We start from the raw sequence: 16767 nt of genomic DNA on the forward strand, positions 1-16767 counted from the left end.
TTTCTACGATTTTACCTAAAAAGGAAATGTTTGATGTCAGCCTGTAATTTTGTTAGGAATCCAAATTGTTATTTTCTAATAGTGGCTTGTTGATTGCTGTTTAGTAAAGGTGGAAAAACACCTGACAGAAGAGTAGTGTCAACAATAACCAGAAAGTCTGGAAAAATGTCTGAAAAAGATTGCTAATAATGTCCAAACATTATGTTGTGGGTCTCAGATGCTTTATAATGTTTTCAAAGTCATATTGGTTGATTGGATAAAATTGTGTCATTATATTCCAATTTGACATTTGTGGAGAGTAGGACATTGCATTTCCAGCAGCTGTAATTTGAGGCGTTGATTGCTTGTCTATTGTTCAAAAAGCGATAAAGTCATCGCAGGCTTTGGTAGATATAAATTCAGAGGCTTCTGGCACAGATGGATGTTAATGGTTGGACTTTTCAAACGTAGCAACCAAGGAGTGTGCATTGTTACTGTTCTTGGTGATAATGTCAGAATAGGAGGACTATTGTCACAAGTCTGAGTTGAAGAGCCAAATGTGGAAAACAACAGGCAAACGAAAAGTAAGAAAACAAAACAGGGTTATGAGAGATCTAGAAACTGATCTAAAGCATGGACTGAAGCACTGCAGAAGGCTCTTTGATGCCACTTGGGGGAAGTGCCATGGTTGACCCTTTCAGAGGCTGAAAGAGGAGTATCAAACCAGACCTCCTTGGTGGTGCCACACTGGACCACAAAAAGGCCGGACAGCCAGACAGTGAGAAGGTGGCAGCAGGAACTACTCCGCAGATCCCCAGCAAAGCTGCAATGCGTACTGCCTTCACTTTCTCTTCCAACTTTGCCATAAACAGGAATAGTCTAAGCCATGACTAAGCACGCAGCATCTACAAAAGGCTACCTACCACCCTCAGCCTTGGCCAGGGTCCTGATAGTCCATGTAGTCAGATCCTTCTATTTCTGAGGTGAATGGTGCGGAGGACCCAAATGTGGAAAGCAGCAGTCCAGACGAAACGAATGAACAACAAGATCTTGAATGAGCAAAGCAAAGGAGCGTAAATACAGAGGGACTGATGAAACAAGTAAGTACAGTGACTGATTGAGTGGAGACAGGTGTTAAAGTGCAGCTGAGGATCAAACAGGGGGAAAGACTACAGCAACTGAGGACATCTAAGGGTAATGGCAGGATCTAAACACTAAAGGTAAAATGCAGAGATAGAGAATAATACCAACTAAGAACACAGAACCAAATAACTAAGGAATAATAATAACAACCAAAAAATAACTATTTTATTAAACCAGAGAAAACAATAGAAATGCACAAACATACTACCAACTAAGAAAACAAAACAGTGTAAATATCATAGATCCATAAGTGTTTCAAAAATGACCTGGTGAGGTTGTTTTTTTGCAATATCTTTGGGAAAAAAAGTTGTCATCTTTTCATATTTCAGCTATTCATCAAAAAACATGTTATTGATATCATGCCATTTAAAATTTAAACTTACCTCTCATACATTTTACAAAATTTAATTTTTGTATTACTACCCCAAGCTTCAATAAGTGGGTCAAAAATGATCCGCATTCATTTCCGATGGAATTTCATAGGTGCATTTGATTCTGATCAACTGTTACTGACAGCAACATATATTTTGTGGACCACACAGACTATATCACAAGTGTCAACTCCAAAGATTATTTTACAAAGAAACATCTGAAACGTGTAAGTATTATTTGATTTTTATACTTCAGAAATGCGTGCATTTGTACTGTGTGAAAGTGTGAAAGTTAGCTAGCTAACTAAGCTAGCTAATGCTACTGTATGACCTGTTTATATTGGTCGTTTTTGGTTTCCTCCTTTTGAGAGATTTTTGTTGTAATGTTTCATAGCTCCTCCGTTATAGGAGTGGCTGCTTGATTTTTGTTCTTTGATATATTCTATAGTTCCTCCATTAGAAGGTGGAGTTTCGTATGGTTAAATTTAAATATTAATCTTTTCATAGACCTTTTGTTTTCCTCCTAGAGTGGAGAGACTGTTTCTTTTGATTAAGTTTTATACCGGCCTCTTACACTTCTATAGTAAGAGTGATCAGAGCCTTAGTAATTTTCATAAGTGTTTATTTCTCTGTCCAGAGTTTATTATATAAACTATCTTACTTTGAAATTGATCCTGCGCCTGTGTCCTGTCGGTTTCTGACAATAATGCGACGGTTGATGCAGCGGTACACTTTAAGTATAAAAGCTTCTTCCACAGAGACATCAAAGTGGAAAATATCCTCTATCTCTAACATTTATTCTCATGTCTTTATCCTCAAGGTACCAGTGCTCATGTCCCTCCAGAGTGGCTGAACTCCTGTACATACAGTGCTGGACCTACAACAGTGTGGCAGGTAGGAGTGGTGCTGTTTGAAATGCTCCACAACAAAGATTTCAGGTCCACTAACTTCATCAGGAAGAAACTCAAGATTAGCAGTACGCTGTCTCAAGGTAAAACAAACACCCATACACACATCTGTCATTAAGAAAAGATAATCTGTTTCAGTTCACATTCTGATAGACCACTGCAGACCTAACAATGTTTGTTCTTTTTCTTCACATCCTCCAGATTGCCTGGATTTCGGATTTCTTGGAGCAGTGTTTGACTAAAGTTCCCAAGCAGCGCCCCACGCTGGAGCAGCTTCTAGGTCGCCCTTAATTGATGTGAGACAGGAACAACACACGCTCTTTTAATCAAAACAACTGAAAGTTTGATTCCTGTTTAAATTTAAACCTAAATCTGTATAGCTGAGTTTAACAAGAATAAACCTCTCATCATCCTCTCTTCTTAAATATCTAACCTTTTTTGTCCCTGCCTTTCAGATTATACTACAACAATTGGTTGAAGCAGCAATAGATCTGAAATGTTGGGACAGGACCAAGGCAGCATGTTTTCCACAGCACCAGCACCCTCTTAAGCCTCAGAATCTGTTGGATACATACTGGAAAGTTGAGGTAGCAGTCAGTCAAGAAAGGAAAGTCTTTCGTGTCCATGGGGGTTTGGGTAAAGGGTGGGGTGAGTGGCTTCACTACAGGAGAGGGAGAGGGGGAGGGAAGAAACTTGTGTACTGTACTAGGAAAATTGCTGCTGCAATAGACTGCCTCTGGCATGGCGGCATCTTGAAGCAATGTTTTAGAATAAGGTGATTTCACTACCCACACACTTGGATTCCATATTCCAGTTTTGAAAATATTCAGATGTCATATAATTAAATATTTAATATCCAGGTATTGGTCATACCTATGAAAAGTTTAATGTAAAAACACATCTGAAGGACTTAAATATTTTGCCATTAGAAGAGTTAAGTAGCTGAAACTATGTGAAAACCATTAGGTTCCAAAAAAGTACAGAAGTCTGAAAAGATCATCTCAGTAGTGTGTATGCTATTCAAAAAAAGTAAGTTTTTACATTGTATGTAGCATAGAGGAGAACTATAAGCATTCCTGAAACAAATGTTCAGAGTAAGAAAGTCAGACTCATATCATTTAAATGTGGTTAGTACTCTTGTTTTTATGTATTTAGGTCCAGTGTGTTTTGAGCATTTTAAATCAACAGAAAATGGCAAAGGCTGATAAATGAATATCCCTTATGTTGTTTAGGGAGCTTTGTTGTGTGTACTGTCGTGTTGTCTGATGTACCATTATGGTGTGGATTAGATTAACAGACAGGTTTCATCAAGACATTGGATGTGTTAGTGGATATTTACACCCACTATTGATTAAGTATTTTTCAATTCTATTTTCTATTCATTTGGCTCATTGCTACTATTCTAAATTATGTTGATATTTAGGACCTGGCTTTGCCATGGAGGGTATGTGATGAGATGTGCCTTGAAGTCCAGCAGGAATGGCTATAAGGTAGAGAAAAGCCTGTTGATTACTAATTGTGTTCACTGTATTTCATGATTGATTGATTATAGTGGCACTAATTTTTATTTAGATCCATTACCAAGTAAAACCAAAGTGATTTTGTTGATACTGATAACGATACCAATACTTTTTTACAAAAGCTTAATGCATTAAAAGAAGGGTTAGTGATGCCTGTCTCGCCCTAGCAGAACTAGCTGCAGGTCTGTATATTTTGTCCACTCCTTCACTTCGCCGCAGCATGACTTCCTCATGCTCTGTTGTGTGATGGCATTTCAAATGTTGAAGGAGTTTTGTGGGGGGTTTTTCCACTATATCTCATTGTCTGACGACACACGTACCCACATAGCATTGTTTTATGTCATTTTTGGATGTGAAAAAGTTCCCCAAATGACCACATAATGTAGCAATTCCTCAGTTTAAGATGAGACCTATTTTTCAAACCTATGTAAGATTCATTTTCATAAATTTATCATCCATTAGTGTGCATGTTTATATCTGATAAGTTAGCTACACAGTTCCATGACAGTCATTTTACAGTGGATATTTTTCACTTTCTTCCTGATTCTTTACATGCACTGTCAGTCTCCTATTTTTGAAATTCAGTGTAATCAGTTGTCATGTATAATAATCAGTACGCCACTTTCTGAAAGGAGATTTTAAGTGTATTTCTGAATTGGACTGTATACGAATTGACATGCTAATGTTCATGGTTAAGGTTATTGCATCACTTCCTGTGTCGCTTGCTTGTGCTCTGTGGAATTGCTCGCTTCTCTTGGCTAGTTGAATATCATTAATTTAATTCAAAATTAGTTGATCTAATTCAGTTCTTAATTACTTGTATACCCATAGTGGCGTATCTTACACTGTAAGTTTAGTAACACACTTTTTCTCCTTTAGGTATATCTCAAGTTTGCATGTGTTGCATGGCTGTTAGTTCTCCCCATCCATCTCCTGCTTTCACTCGCTCAGTTGGTTTAATCTACTCCTCAGCCTCCTTTAGTTATGGTGGCACTTGTGACAACAGTAGTCTTTTGTAGCTTTGGATGTGGAAGCTTGGCTCTGCACCATTGAAAACAACCTGGTAGCTAACCAAGCCCACATATAGCCGATGTGGAACTACCTATCATGGCTAATCCTGTTAGCTCTCCCAGATCAACACACTTAAAAGTACCCCCTCTTGACAAATCACTTCTCTTAGAAATTGATGAAAGAAAATAGAAGTTGATGCGTTAATAGTGCTAACTCCACCTGTTTTACATGAATGTTAGTTAGAAAACCTGGGTTGGCTTACTAAATTAATAACCAGCATCGTAGTACTGCTTAGCGAGATGTCAATGGTTAGGATTAGTTAACTCAAATCACCGAAAGATTTGTAGTACAGGTCCCCTGGACAAAAGAGATGCAGTTTTACACAAGTCGCTGTTGCTTTCCATCTACTTCCACTCTCCCCAAACCCTGTTATGACTTCATCCGCATCTGCATTTTCCGGACTTTAATTTCTCCAGAGTATAAATTGCATCAGTCAAAAAATTCCTCCTGTAGAGGAAAAAAACATGTACAAGTTGCATTTATTTATGGCTTGGAAGTCTGCTGGCAGTTTCTGACACACCATTGTCCGTACTCTGATAGAGAGGCAGTTGCATGAATTGATAAGGCCCACCTGAAAAGTCATTTATATTCATCTCCTTGGCACGAACCACGGCATGGAGACGTAACTGCACCATTGACAAGCCTCTCCCGGCAGTATGTTGTTGAAGCACCCACAAAAAAAAAAACCTTCACACTTAACTCTATTTGTTCCCAAATGCAAAATGACTGAAATGATATTGAGCAGTAGTTGTCTGGGCTTTCCAAAAGTCTAACAGTTTTTCTTTTAGACATGGCTGCTTTTTCCACTCAGTTCTGACACCTGACTATTTTCAGATCAATTTGTTTTTCGGTTTGATAAGCCACTTAACACTGACCATTAGATAGTTCAGGCTTAGAAAATGGACCTCGAAACATGAACCAGTATTTTGTCAACACATAAATGACAACTTATAGCAATACACAAATTTTAAATTGTGTATTTAGGTTCTTTTTAACGAGCAGCATGTTGAAAAGACATAAATTGTTCTAATTTGGTTAGCTGCATTGATGAAAAATACCTTAGACAACACAGTTTTACAGGCGTTAAACAATACAGGGAGAGATATGGAGAAGAGGTGAACTGAAAATCAGTGGCAGCAGGTCTCATGGAGGGATGAATCCTCCGCAGAGCCCGGACCTCAACATTATTGAAGCTGTGTGGGATCATCTTGACAGAGAACGAAACAAAAGGCAGCCAACATCCAAAGAAGAGCGAGAAATAGAATAGAATAGAATAGAATAGAAAGGAAAGGAAAAGAAAAGAAAAGAAAAATACTTTATTCAAAATTAGTGATGTAGCTCAAAATTGTTATTATTTTTTTTCCCTTTTTGTTTTTTTTTTTAATGACAGAAAGTTTGGCTCAGAGGGTTCAGACTGTGGTGAATTGAAGTTCAGCAGAAAAGGGTATCGTAGAAATCTTCGAAAATCACCACGAATAGATTGGGGTGTTGTTTTTGCAGTTTGGAAACAACTTAGCTGATGAATACACAAACAGTGTCAGTAGGTGAAATCTCTCAGTGGACAACATGAAAAGGAACTCACAGCCATTAGTTCAACAACTGGGGGCAGAGATGCTACTTCCCATTGACATGTCCAGGATTATACCATCTGTTGTATAATCAGATGTTATCAACCACTGTAATCCTCATCCTTCACTGTTATTTACAGTTTCTGTCTGCTCATTTAGTCTTACAGATAAATAGAAATATTCATTCATTCCATTTTTTCCATCAGTGATCTCACACTTCCCTTGATGATCAAGGCAAGAAATGGTTGAAACTTCCACATCCCTTTCTCTTTTTTTTTTTTTTTTTTTTACCAGGCAATACTTGGTTTATTTCATAATATTGCCTAGGGCGAGCCAAACCCTTCTGTGTTGCTAGGCGACATCATGAAGGACCTTGATGATGTCACTCAAATGTAATACATACATCACAACATACATCACAACATGCATCACAACATGCATCAGAACATACATCAGAACATACATCAGAACATTCTATAGTTCAGTTCACTAATATCTCAGAACTTTTGTGAAGACTAACTCTACGCGTGTTGAATCTATACCTGGAACTTCATAAAAATCACAATGAACAAAGATTTTGTGCAGAAGACAAAGAAAGCCCTCAAGAAAGATCAAAGTAAGGGAGAAATTCATGCAACAACTTGAAATTACTCATTTTGGTTATATATATGAATCATTCAGTTTGTGCCTTAAGCTACACTTCTGGGTTTGTAATGCAGAAACTTCCAAACTTATTTTTAGGATAAACATTTTTTTCTTTTTAAAAGTATAACTTGGAAATTTTAACAATTTGTTTAAAATTCAGGCTAGTTGGTATTCTTGGGTTATACTAAAAGTGATTTTCAAACAATAGATCTGTAATGACTTTTATTTTTCCTAAATTTGGTTTTAATACTAATTAAAATACTGTGGTTACCAAACAGTTACAACTGTTTTTGCAAATTAAGAAGTTTCTGTATTACACTCCCTGTTTTCCTCAGATCATCATCACTGGTTATGTGTCTGTAATCTGAATCTTTTTTGGGGAGTGATAAAGAATTATTTGATAAATTAATAACAAAATGACAACTTTTTTTATTGTTATTTGTAGAAGTTGACAGTAGCATGACACGTTCAGTGAAGGATGGCCGGACAAAGGCAACCAAAAGAAAAGCCAGTCCTGACCAGCAGTTGACCAATAAAAGAACAAGGGTCTCTGAGGTGGCAGGACCTTCTACAAGCTGTCAGGACGAGGTCAGGACAGTGAAAAGAGGAAAGAGGAAGGTTACAGAAGATGGAGAGGCACCCTCAAGAAACCCAAAGTGGTAGGCTGGTGCATTCTGTGAAATTACAGCTGCATAATTAACTTACATTTTAGCTGTAGTGGTTGAATATTATAATGTCCTTTAACTTTGTCACACTGATCTAAACACACATTTTCAATCAAATTACAAACATGTGAGTGTCATCATGCTAATGTTTCAATGTGTTATTTTCATTTATAGGATCCAGTAGCAACAATTTAGATGGTTGTACATCTGATGGGGATATAAGGAGGGGTAATAGAAAGAGGAAGGCCTTACCTGCTGAGGAAACACAGAGTAGGAAGAGAACGAAGAAAACTGAGACCATACAGGACCAAATAGATGCCCAACGAGGTCAGTCATTAATAAAAAAATGTAACATTTAGCTTCAAGTGCGTTATATTTAATCTAAGTATTTATATTAGGTATTACCTAGGCGATATATATATATATATGTTTGTTTTTTTAAATATATATATAGAGAATTTTTAGAGGTAACCTGTGTAAATTATCATTGAAATTCTTCTGATGTACTGTCAAACTAAAATGATGTTTATGTTTTATTTTAGCTGAATTTGAGGAGAAATATGAGGAGAAAAATCAGCTCGGCGAAGGAGGCTGTGGATCTGTGTTTGCAGGCTGTCGGAGAGAAGATAATTTACCCGTATGTATTAGACACACATTGTCATATTCAAGACACTCACTGTATGATGTGACTAACCAAAGTCTCGTTTATATCTTGCAGGTAGCCATCAAACACATTCCAAAGGACAAAGTGTTCTGCAAACATAAAGTAAGTTAGCAACGGCAGTAACTTCTGCTTTTATCAGCACTATCACTGGGTTATAGATAAACTGTGGTTTTCCCTGCCTAACACTTTCTTTGTTGCTGTGATGTTTCAGGACAAGAATGGGAGGCAGATTTCAGTGGAGGTGGCTGTCATGCTGAAGCTGGAAGGTAGCACTGCCAGTTCAGTGGGGCACTCAGCACCTGTGTCCCTGCTGGACTGGTATGATCTACAGCAGGAGCTGATTCTTGTGCTGGAGAGACCAATGCCTGCCGAGGACCTCGCTCACTACATCGAAGAGCATGGAGGCTCCCTCCAGGAGGATGAGGCCAAAGTAAGCTGATGGAAAATATTTGCAATCTTTGTGAATGTCATTCTTTGAGAGACATCGTCACACTTTCTGCTTTTTTTATTTAAATGATTTCATAATGGTTATCAAAATAATTTAAAGCCATAAAAAATGTCACACCATCCTCTCTGCTTAAATATCTAACCTGTTTTTTTCCTCTTTCAGATTATAATACAACAGTTAGTTGATGCAGCAGTCCACCTGAAACAAAACAGCATCTTCCACAGAGACATCAAAATTGAAAACATCCTGATTGAGACCGGCTCAGATGTCCCACGACTTCGTCTCATAGACTTTGGAATGAGCTGCATCAACAAAAAGACATCTATATATCGGACTTTTTATGGTATGTTATTACTTCAGATTTTGCTCTTCTCCAATCAGTGATTTAAAAACCAAAGCCACTCCTCCTCTAACATTTATTCTTATGTCTTTATCCTCAAGGTACCAGTGCTCATGTCCCTCCAGAGTGGCTGAGCTCCTGTACATACAGTGCTGGACCTACAACAGTGTGGCAGGTAGGAGTGGTGCTGTTCGAAATGCTCCACAACAAAGATTTCAGGTCCACTAACTTCATCAGGAAGAGACTAAAGATTAGCAGTACGCTGTCTCAAGGTAAAACAAACACCCATACACACATCTGTCATTAAGAAAAGATAATCTGTTTCAGTTCACATTCTGATAGACCACTGCAGACCTAACAATGTTTGTTCTTTTTCTTCACATCCTCCAGATTGCCTGGATTTCTTGGAGCAGTGTTTGATTAAAGTTCCCAAGCAGCGCCCCACGCTGGAGCAGCTTCTGAATCACACTTGGTTCACGTGAGACAGAAACAACACACACACTGTTAATCAAAACAAATGACATTTTATTGAAAGTTTGATTCATGTTTAAATTTAAACCTAAATCTTTATGTCTGAATTTAACAGGAATAAATATACATTATAAATATGTCACATTCTCTGTGATGTGAGGATGTAAGGATAGGATAGAATACAATATATTAGAATACAATAGAATAGAACATAACACAATACAATACAACAGAATACAAGATGATATAATACAATTCAATAGAATAGAACATAACGCAACACAATACAATACAATAGAACACAATAGAATAGAATAGAATCCTTCTGTATTAGTTCTTCAACAGGTACATCTACAGTGTTGCAGAAGACAACCAGAAGAGGAACAGAACAATTATAAAATTTGTTTTTTTTTAAATTATCAGTGTTCACTTCTCTGAGAGGAAGTGTTCACTGATGACTGAATGATCTCAGATGTGCAAAAATGAATTGTCCTAAATATTGCAAAAATAAAATCCATTTTTAGACACAATTTTCAAAGAAAGTGAATGTTTATTTAATATTCTGACATTTGAATATTAGTTCAAGTAGTTTCACATTTATATTAGCCCTATATAACTGAGTTCAGAAATATCTACTCTGTCATCTGGCCTGCTTGTGCTACTCCCGGGGGGGGGTGTTTCCTCTCCCCGCTGCTCGCGACTTCACCCACCTGTGGGCACGTCACGACTCCCGGGGCTCTCCTGGGGCAGGTGCTGGCCCACTGTGTGGCTGTCTGGGGCGCTTGGCCCTCTCAGGTATTGGGTGGGGCCTCTGCCAGGAGGTATGTATCACTGATGACTGAATGATCTCAAATGTGAAAAAATGAATTGCGCTAAATATTACAAAAATAAAATCCATTTTTAGACACAATTTTCAAAGCACTCAATGGCATCTTACAAGACACAGATAAAATGACAATAGAACATTAACAATAAAAATATGAATTCATTTTATTCATTGATTTAATAGGGACTAAACTTAATACATATATTGAGCCAGATTTGGCTGCAAGCTCCTGCTGGCGGTGGCTGTTCCTGCTGGTGGTGTCTGCTGCTGGTGGTGTCTGCTGCTGCTGGTGTCTGCTGCTGGTGGTGTCTGCTGCTGGTGGTGTCTGCTGCTGGTGGTGTCTGCTGCTGGTGGTGTCTGCTGCTGGTGGTGTCTGCTGCTGCTCGCAGAGGCTGCTGCTGCTACCATTGGAAGCTACTAGTGGTGACTGCTCGCTGGTGTCTCACTGATGGCTGCAGGAAGATGCTGGTGGTTGCTGGAGGTTGAGCAGGAATGGAGAGGCCAAATACATCCATGGCAATAACTAAAGTATTTGGTAGTGGCCTAGATATTATGGCCTTTGGTGCAGGAGGTTGAGCCTTCTTGGCCTTCTTGTTCTGACTCTTGCTGCCAAGGTAACCTTTACTCTAGTCTTCTCTCCTTTCAGCCCTGATGCACTTTGCCGCAATCCTTAACCTCAGCCTGACATATTTGCAGACTATCTTTCTCTTCACATCATGGCATGATGGAAGGCTGCTCTCCAGAAGCATGGCCTCCTCTTCCAGCTGTTCCACTGCATTGGTGCACTCCATCTGTCCTGAACGGAACAGCTGCTCCACATGCTGGACGACAGTGAAGACCTCATCAGATGGCCGATAAAGTGCAGCCGGTTTGAATTCCTTCAACTGCAGCAGAACAACATGCTCATGTGCATCATCTGCATTTTGCACAAGTGCATGCTTGCATGTCTCGCAGTGTGAGCAGCTAAAGACACACTTCACGATGTATACGGCCAGATGATACAGAACACAGGAATCTGTTTTTGTGAAGGTGGGTGGTGATGTCAGGTCGACCAGCTGCTCCACTCTCAGACCTTCAGGACTTCTGGAATTGGTTTTGGTTTCCAGGAAGTCTGCTAGGTGGTCACAGTTGTCCTCCAGGTAACTGCCTGTATGCACTGTGGACATGAGACACACTCAACCATATTTAGCTGGGTCTTCCTCTTGTCTTTCCTTCAACATGTCCAGCATCATCATGTTAAGGCCAGGCTTGGCATCCACGACCTCATCCACTTTGTTAAGAAAGAAAAGCAGCCATTTAATATGGCTGCCGTGATCAGGATGGTGGTTGAAAAGAAATGGTTGAAACTTCCACATCCCTTTCTCTGTTTTTTAAATTTTTTTTTTTTTTACTAGGCAATACTTGGTTTCTTTCATAATATTGCCTAGGGCGGAGCCAAGCCCTTCTGTGTTGCTAGGCGACATCATGAAGGAACTTTATGATGTCACTCAAATGTAATACATACATCACAACATGCATCACAACATGCATCACAACATGCATCACAACATGCATCACAACATACATCAGAACATGCATCACAACATGCATCACAACATGCATCACAATATACATCAGAACATACATCAGAACATACATCAGAACATTCTATAGTTCAGTTCACTAATATCTCAGAACTTTTGTGAAGACTAACTCTACGCGTGTTGAATCTATACCTGGAACTTCATAAAAATCACAATGAACAAAGATTTTGTGCAGAAGACAAAGAAAGCCCTCAAGAAAGATCAAAGTAAGGGAGAAATTCATGCAACAACTTGAAATTACTCATTTTGGTTATATATATGAATCATTCAGTTTGTGCCTTAAGCTACACTTCTGGGTTTGTAATGCAGAAACTTCCAAACTTATTTTTAGGATAAACATTTTTTTCTTTTTAAAAGTATAACTTGGAAATTTTAACAATTTGTTTAAAATTCAGGCTAGTTGGTATTCTTGGGTTATACTAAAAGTGATTTTCAAACAATAGATCTGTAATGACTTTTATTTTTCCTAAATTTGGTTTTAATACTAATTAAAATACTGTGGTTACCAAACAGTTACAACTGTTTTTGCAAATTAAGAAGTTTCTGTATTACACTCCCTGTTTTCCTCAGATCATCATCACTGGTTTTGTGTCTGTAATCTGAATCTTTTTTGGGGAGTGATAAAGAATTATTTGATAAATTAATAACAAAATGACAACTTTTTTTTATTGTTATTTGTAGAAGTTGACAGTAGCATGACACGTTCAGTGAAGGATGGCCGGACAAAGGCAACCAAAAGAAAAGCCAGTCCTGACCAGCAGTTGACCAGTAAAAGAACAAGGGTCTCTGAGGTGGCAGGACCTTCTACAAGCTGTCAGGACGAGGTCAGGACAGTGAAAAGAGGAAAGAGGAAGGTTACAGAAGATGGAGAGGCACCCTCAAGAAACCCAAAGAGAAGGAGGGGACTCCTGGATGTCGTGTTAAATCAAGAGTCAGCCTCCTCCTCAGTGGAAAGTGGTAGGCTGGTGCATTTTGTGAAATTACAGCTGCATAATTAACTTACATTTTAGATGTAGTGGTTGAATATTATAATGTCCTTTAACTTTGTCACACTGATCTAAACACACATTTTCAATCAAATTACAAACATGTGAGTGTCATCATGCTAATGTTTCAATGTGTTATTGTCATTTATAGGATCCAGTAGCAACAATGTAGATGGTTGTACATCTGATGGGGATATAAGGAGGGGTAATAGAAAGAGGAAGGCCTTACCTGCTGAGGAAACACAGAGTAGGAAGAGAACGAAGAAAACTGAGACCATACAGGACCAAATAGATGCCCAACGAGGTCAGTCATTAATAAAAAAATGTAACATTTAGCTTCAAGTGCGTTATATTTAATATAAGTATTTATATTAGGTATTACCTAGGCGATATATATATATATATATATGTTTGTTTTTTTAAATATATATATAGAGAATTTTTAGAGGTAACCTGTGTAAATTATCATTGAAATTCTTCTGATGTACTGTCAAACTAAAATGATGTTTATGTTTTATTTTAGCTGAATTTGAGGAGAAATATGAGGAGAAAAATCAGCTCGGCGAAGGAGGCTGTGGATCTGTGTTTGCAGGCTGTCGGAGAGAAGATAATTTACCCGTATGTATTAGACACACATTGTCATATTCAAGACACTCACCGTATGATGTGACTAACCAAAGTTTTGTTTGTATCTTGCAGGTAGCCATCAAACACATTCCTAAAGACAAAGTGTTCTGCAAACATAAAGTAAGTTAGCAACGGCAGTAACTTCTGCTTTTATCAGCACTATCACTGGATTATAGATAAACTGTGGTTTTCCCTGCCTAACACTTTCTTTGTTGCTGTGATGTTTCAGGACAAGAATGGGAGGCAGATTTCAGTGGAGGTGGCTGTTATGCTGAAGCTGGAAAGTAGCACTGCCAGTTCAGTGGGGCACTCAGCACCTGTGTCCCTGCTGGACTGGTATGATCTACAGCAGGAGCTGATTCTTGTGCTGGAGAGACCAATGCCTGCCGAGGACCTCGCTCACTACATCGAAGAGCATGGAGGCTCCCTCCAGGAAGATGAGGCCAAAGTAAGCTGATGGAAAATATTTGCAATCTTTGTGAATGTCATTCTTTGAGAGACATCGTCACACTTTCTGCTTTTTTTATTTAAATGATTTCATAATGGTTATCAAAATAATTTAAAGCCATAAAAAATGTCACACCATCCTCTCTTCTTAAATATCTAACCTGTTTTTTTTTCCTCTTTCAGATTATAATACAACAGTTGGTTGATGCAGCAGTCCACCTGAAACAAAACAGCATCTTCCACAGAGACATTAAAGTGGAAAACATCCTGATTGAGACCGGCTCAGATGTCCCACGACTTCGTCTCATAGACTTTGGAATGAGCTGCATCAACAAAAAGACATCTATATATCGGACTTTTTATGGTATGTTATTACTTCAGATTTTGCTCTTCTCCAATCAGTGATTTAAAAACCAAAGCCACTCCTCCTCTAACATTTATTCTTATGTCTTTATCCTCAAGGTACCAGTGCTCATGTCCCTCCAGAGTGGCTGAACTCCTGTACATACAGTGCTGGACCTACAACAGTGTGGCAGGTAGGAGTGGTGCTGTTTGAAATGCTCCACAACAAAGATTTCAGGTCCACTAACTTCATCAGGAAGAGACTAAAGATTAGCAGTACGCTGTCTCAAGGTAAAACACACACCCATAAACACATCTGTCATTAAGAAAAGATAATCTGTTTCAGTTCACATTCTGATAGACCACTGCAGACCTAACAATGTTTGTTCTTTTTCTTCACATCCTCCAGATTGCCTGGATTTCTTGGAGCAGTGTTTGATTAAAGTTCCCAAGCAGCGCCCCACGCTGGAGCAGCTTCTGAATCACACTTGGTTCACGTGAGACAGAAACAACACACACACTGTTAATCAAAACAAATGACATTTTATTGAAAGTTTGATTCATGTTTAAATTTAAACCTAAATCTTTATGTCTGAATTTAACAGGAATAAATATACATTATAAATATGTCACATTCTCTGTGATGTGAGGATGTAAGAGTAAGGATAGGATAGAATACAATATATTAGAATACAATAGAATAGAACATAACACAATACAATACAACAGAATACAAGATGATATAATACAATTCAATAGAATAGAACATAACGCAACACAATACAATACAATAGAACACAATAGAATAGAATAGAATCCTTCTGTATTAGTTCTTCAACAGGTACATCTACAGTGTTGCAGAAGACAACCAGAAGAGGAACAGAACAATTATAAAATTTGTTTTTTTTTAAATTATCAGTGTTCACTTCTCTGAGAGGAAGTGTTCACTGATGACTGAATGATCTCAGATGTGCAAAAATGAATTGTCCTAAATATTGCAAAAATAAAATCCATTTTTAGACACAGTTTTCAAAGAAAGTGAATGTTTATTTAATATTCTGACATTTGAATATTAGTTCAAGTAGTTTCACATTTATATTAGCCCTATATAACTGAGTTCAGAAATATCTACTCTGTCATCTGGCCTGCTTGTGCTACTCCCGGGGGGGGGGTTCCTCTCCCCGCTGCTCGCGACTTCACCCACCTGTGGGCACGTCACGACTCCCGGGGCTCTCCTGGGGCAGGTGCTGGCCCACTGTGTGGCTGTCTGGGGCGCTTGGCCCTCTCAGGTATTGGGTGGGGCCTCTGCCAGGAGGTATGTATCACTGATGACTGAATGATCTCAAATGTGAAAAAATGAATTGCGCTAAATATTACAAAAATAAAATCCATTTTTAGACACAATTTTCAAAGCACTCAATGGCATCTTACAAGACACAGATAAAATGACAATAGAACATTAACAATAAAAATATGAATTCATTTTATTCATTGATTTAATAGGGACTAAACTTAATACATATATTGAGCCAGATTTGGCTGCAAGCTCCTGCTGGCGGTGGCTGTTCCTGCTGGTGGTGTCTGCTGCTGGTGGTGTCTGCTGCTGCTGGTGTCTGCTGCTGGTGGTGTCTGCTGCTGGTGGTGTCTGCTGCTGGTGGTGTCTGCTGCTGGTGGTGTCTGCTGCTGGTGGTGTCTGCTGCTGCTCGCAGAGGCTGCTGCTGCTACCATTGGAAGCTACTAGTGGTGACTGCTCGCTGGTGTCTCACTGATGGCTGCAGGAAGATGCTGGTGGTTGCTGGAGGTTGAGCAGGAATGGAGAGGCCAAATACATCCATGGCAATAACTAAAGTATTTGGTAGTGGCCTAGATATTATGGCCTTTGGTGCAGGAGGTTGAGCCTTCTTGGCCTTCTTGTTCTGACTCTTGCTGCCAAGGTAACCTTTACTCTAGTCTTCTCTCCTTTCAGCCCTGATGCACTTTGCCTTAACCTCAGCCTGACATATTTGCAGACTATCTTTCTCTTCACATCATGGCATGATGGAAGGCTGCTCTCCAGAAGCATGGCCTCCTCTTCCAGCTGTTCCACTGCATTGGTGCACTCCATCTGTCCTGAACGGAACAGCTGCTCCACATGCTGGACGACAGTGAAGACCTCATCAGATG

At 38.9% G+C, this 16767-nt stretch overlaps 2 protein-coding genes across 2 annotated transcripts; both read left to right on the forward strand.

The window, feature by feature from the left end:
• The first annotated feature begins 1033 nt into the window (after positions 1–1033).
• On the forward strand, positions 1034–11105 carry LOC140280311 (serine/threonine-protein kinase pim-1-like). The gene is made up of 9 exons (XM_072375609.1): positions 1034–1079; positions 2314–2484; positions 8413–8507; positions 8589–8636; positions 8746–8964; positions 9145–9325; positions 9424–9594; positions 9713–9800; positions 11009–11105. Exons 1-9 carry the CDS (start codon positions 1034–1036, stop codon positions 11103–11105), a joined length of 1116 nt encoding a protein of 371 aa, XP_072231710.1.
• A 1251-nt stretch (positions 11106–12356) lies between these two features.
• On the forward strand, positions 12357–16410 carry LOC140280313 (serine/threonine-protein kinase pim-1-like). Its single transcript, XM_072375610.1, has 10 exons — positions 12357–12408; positions 12884–13159; positions 13340–13492; positions 13712–13806; positions 13888–13935; positions 14045–14263; positions 14446–14626; positions 14725–14895; positions 15014–15101; positions 16314–16410. The coding sequence occupies exons 1-10, from the start codon at positions 12357–12359 to the stop codon at positions 16408–16410; spliced, it is 1380 nt and encodes a 459-aa protein (XP_072231711.1).
• Positions 16411–16767: the final 357 nt, after the last annotated feature.

This window comes from Leuresthes tenuis, unplaced genomic scaffold (genome assembly GCF_036924035.1).
Source record: "Leuresthes tenuis unplaced genomic scaffold, fLeuTen1.0.hap1 SCAF_21, whole genome shotgun sequence".
Lineage (NCBI taxonomy): Eukaryota > Metazoa > Chordata > Actinopteri > Atheriniformes > Atherinopsidae > Leuresthes > Leuresthes tenuis.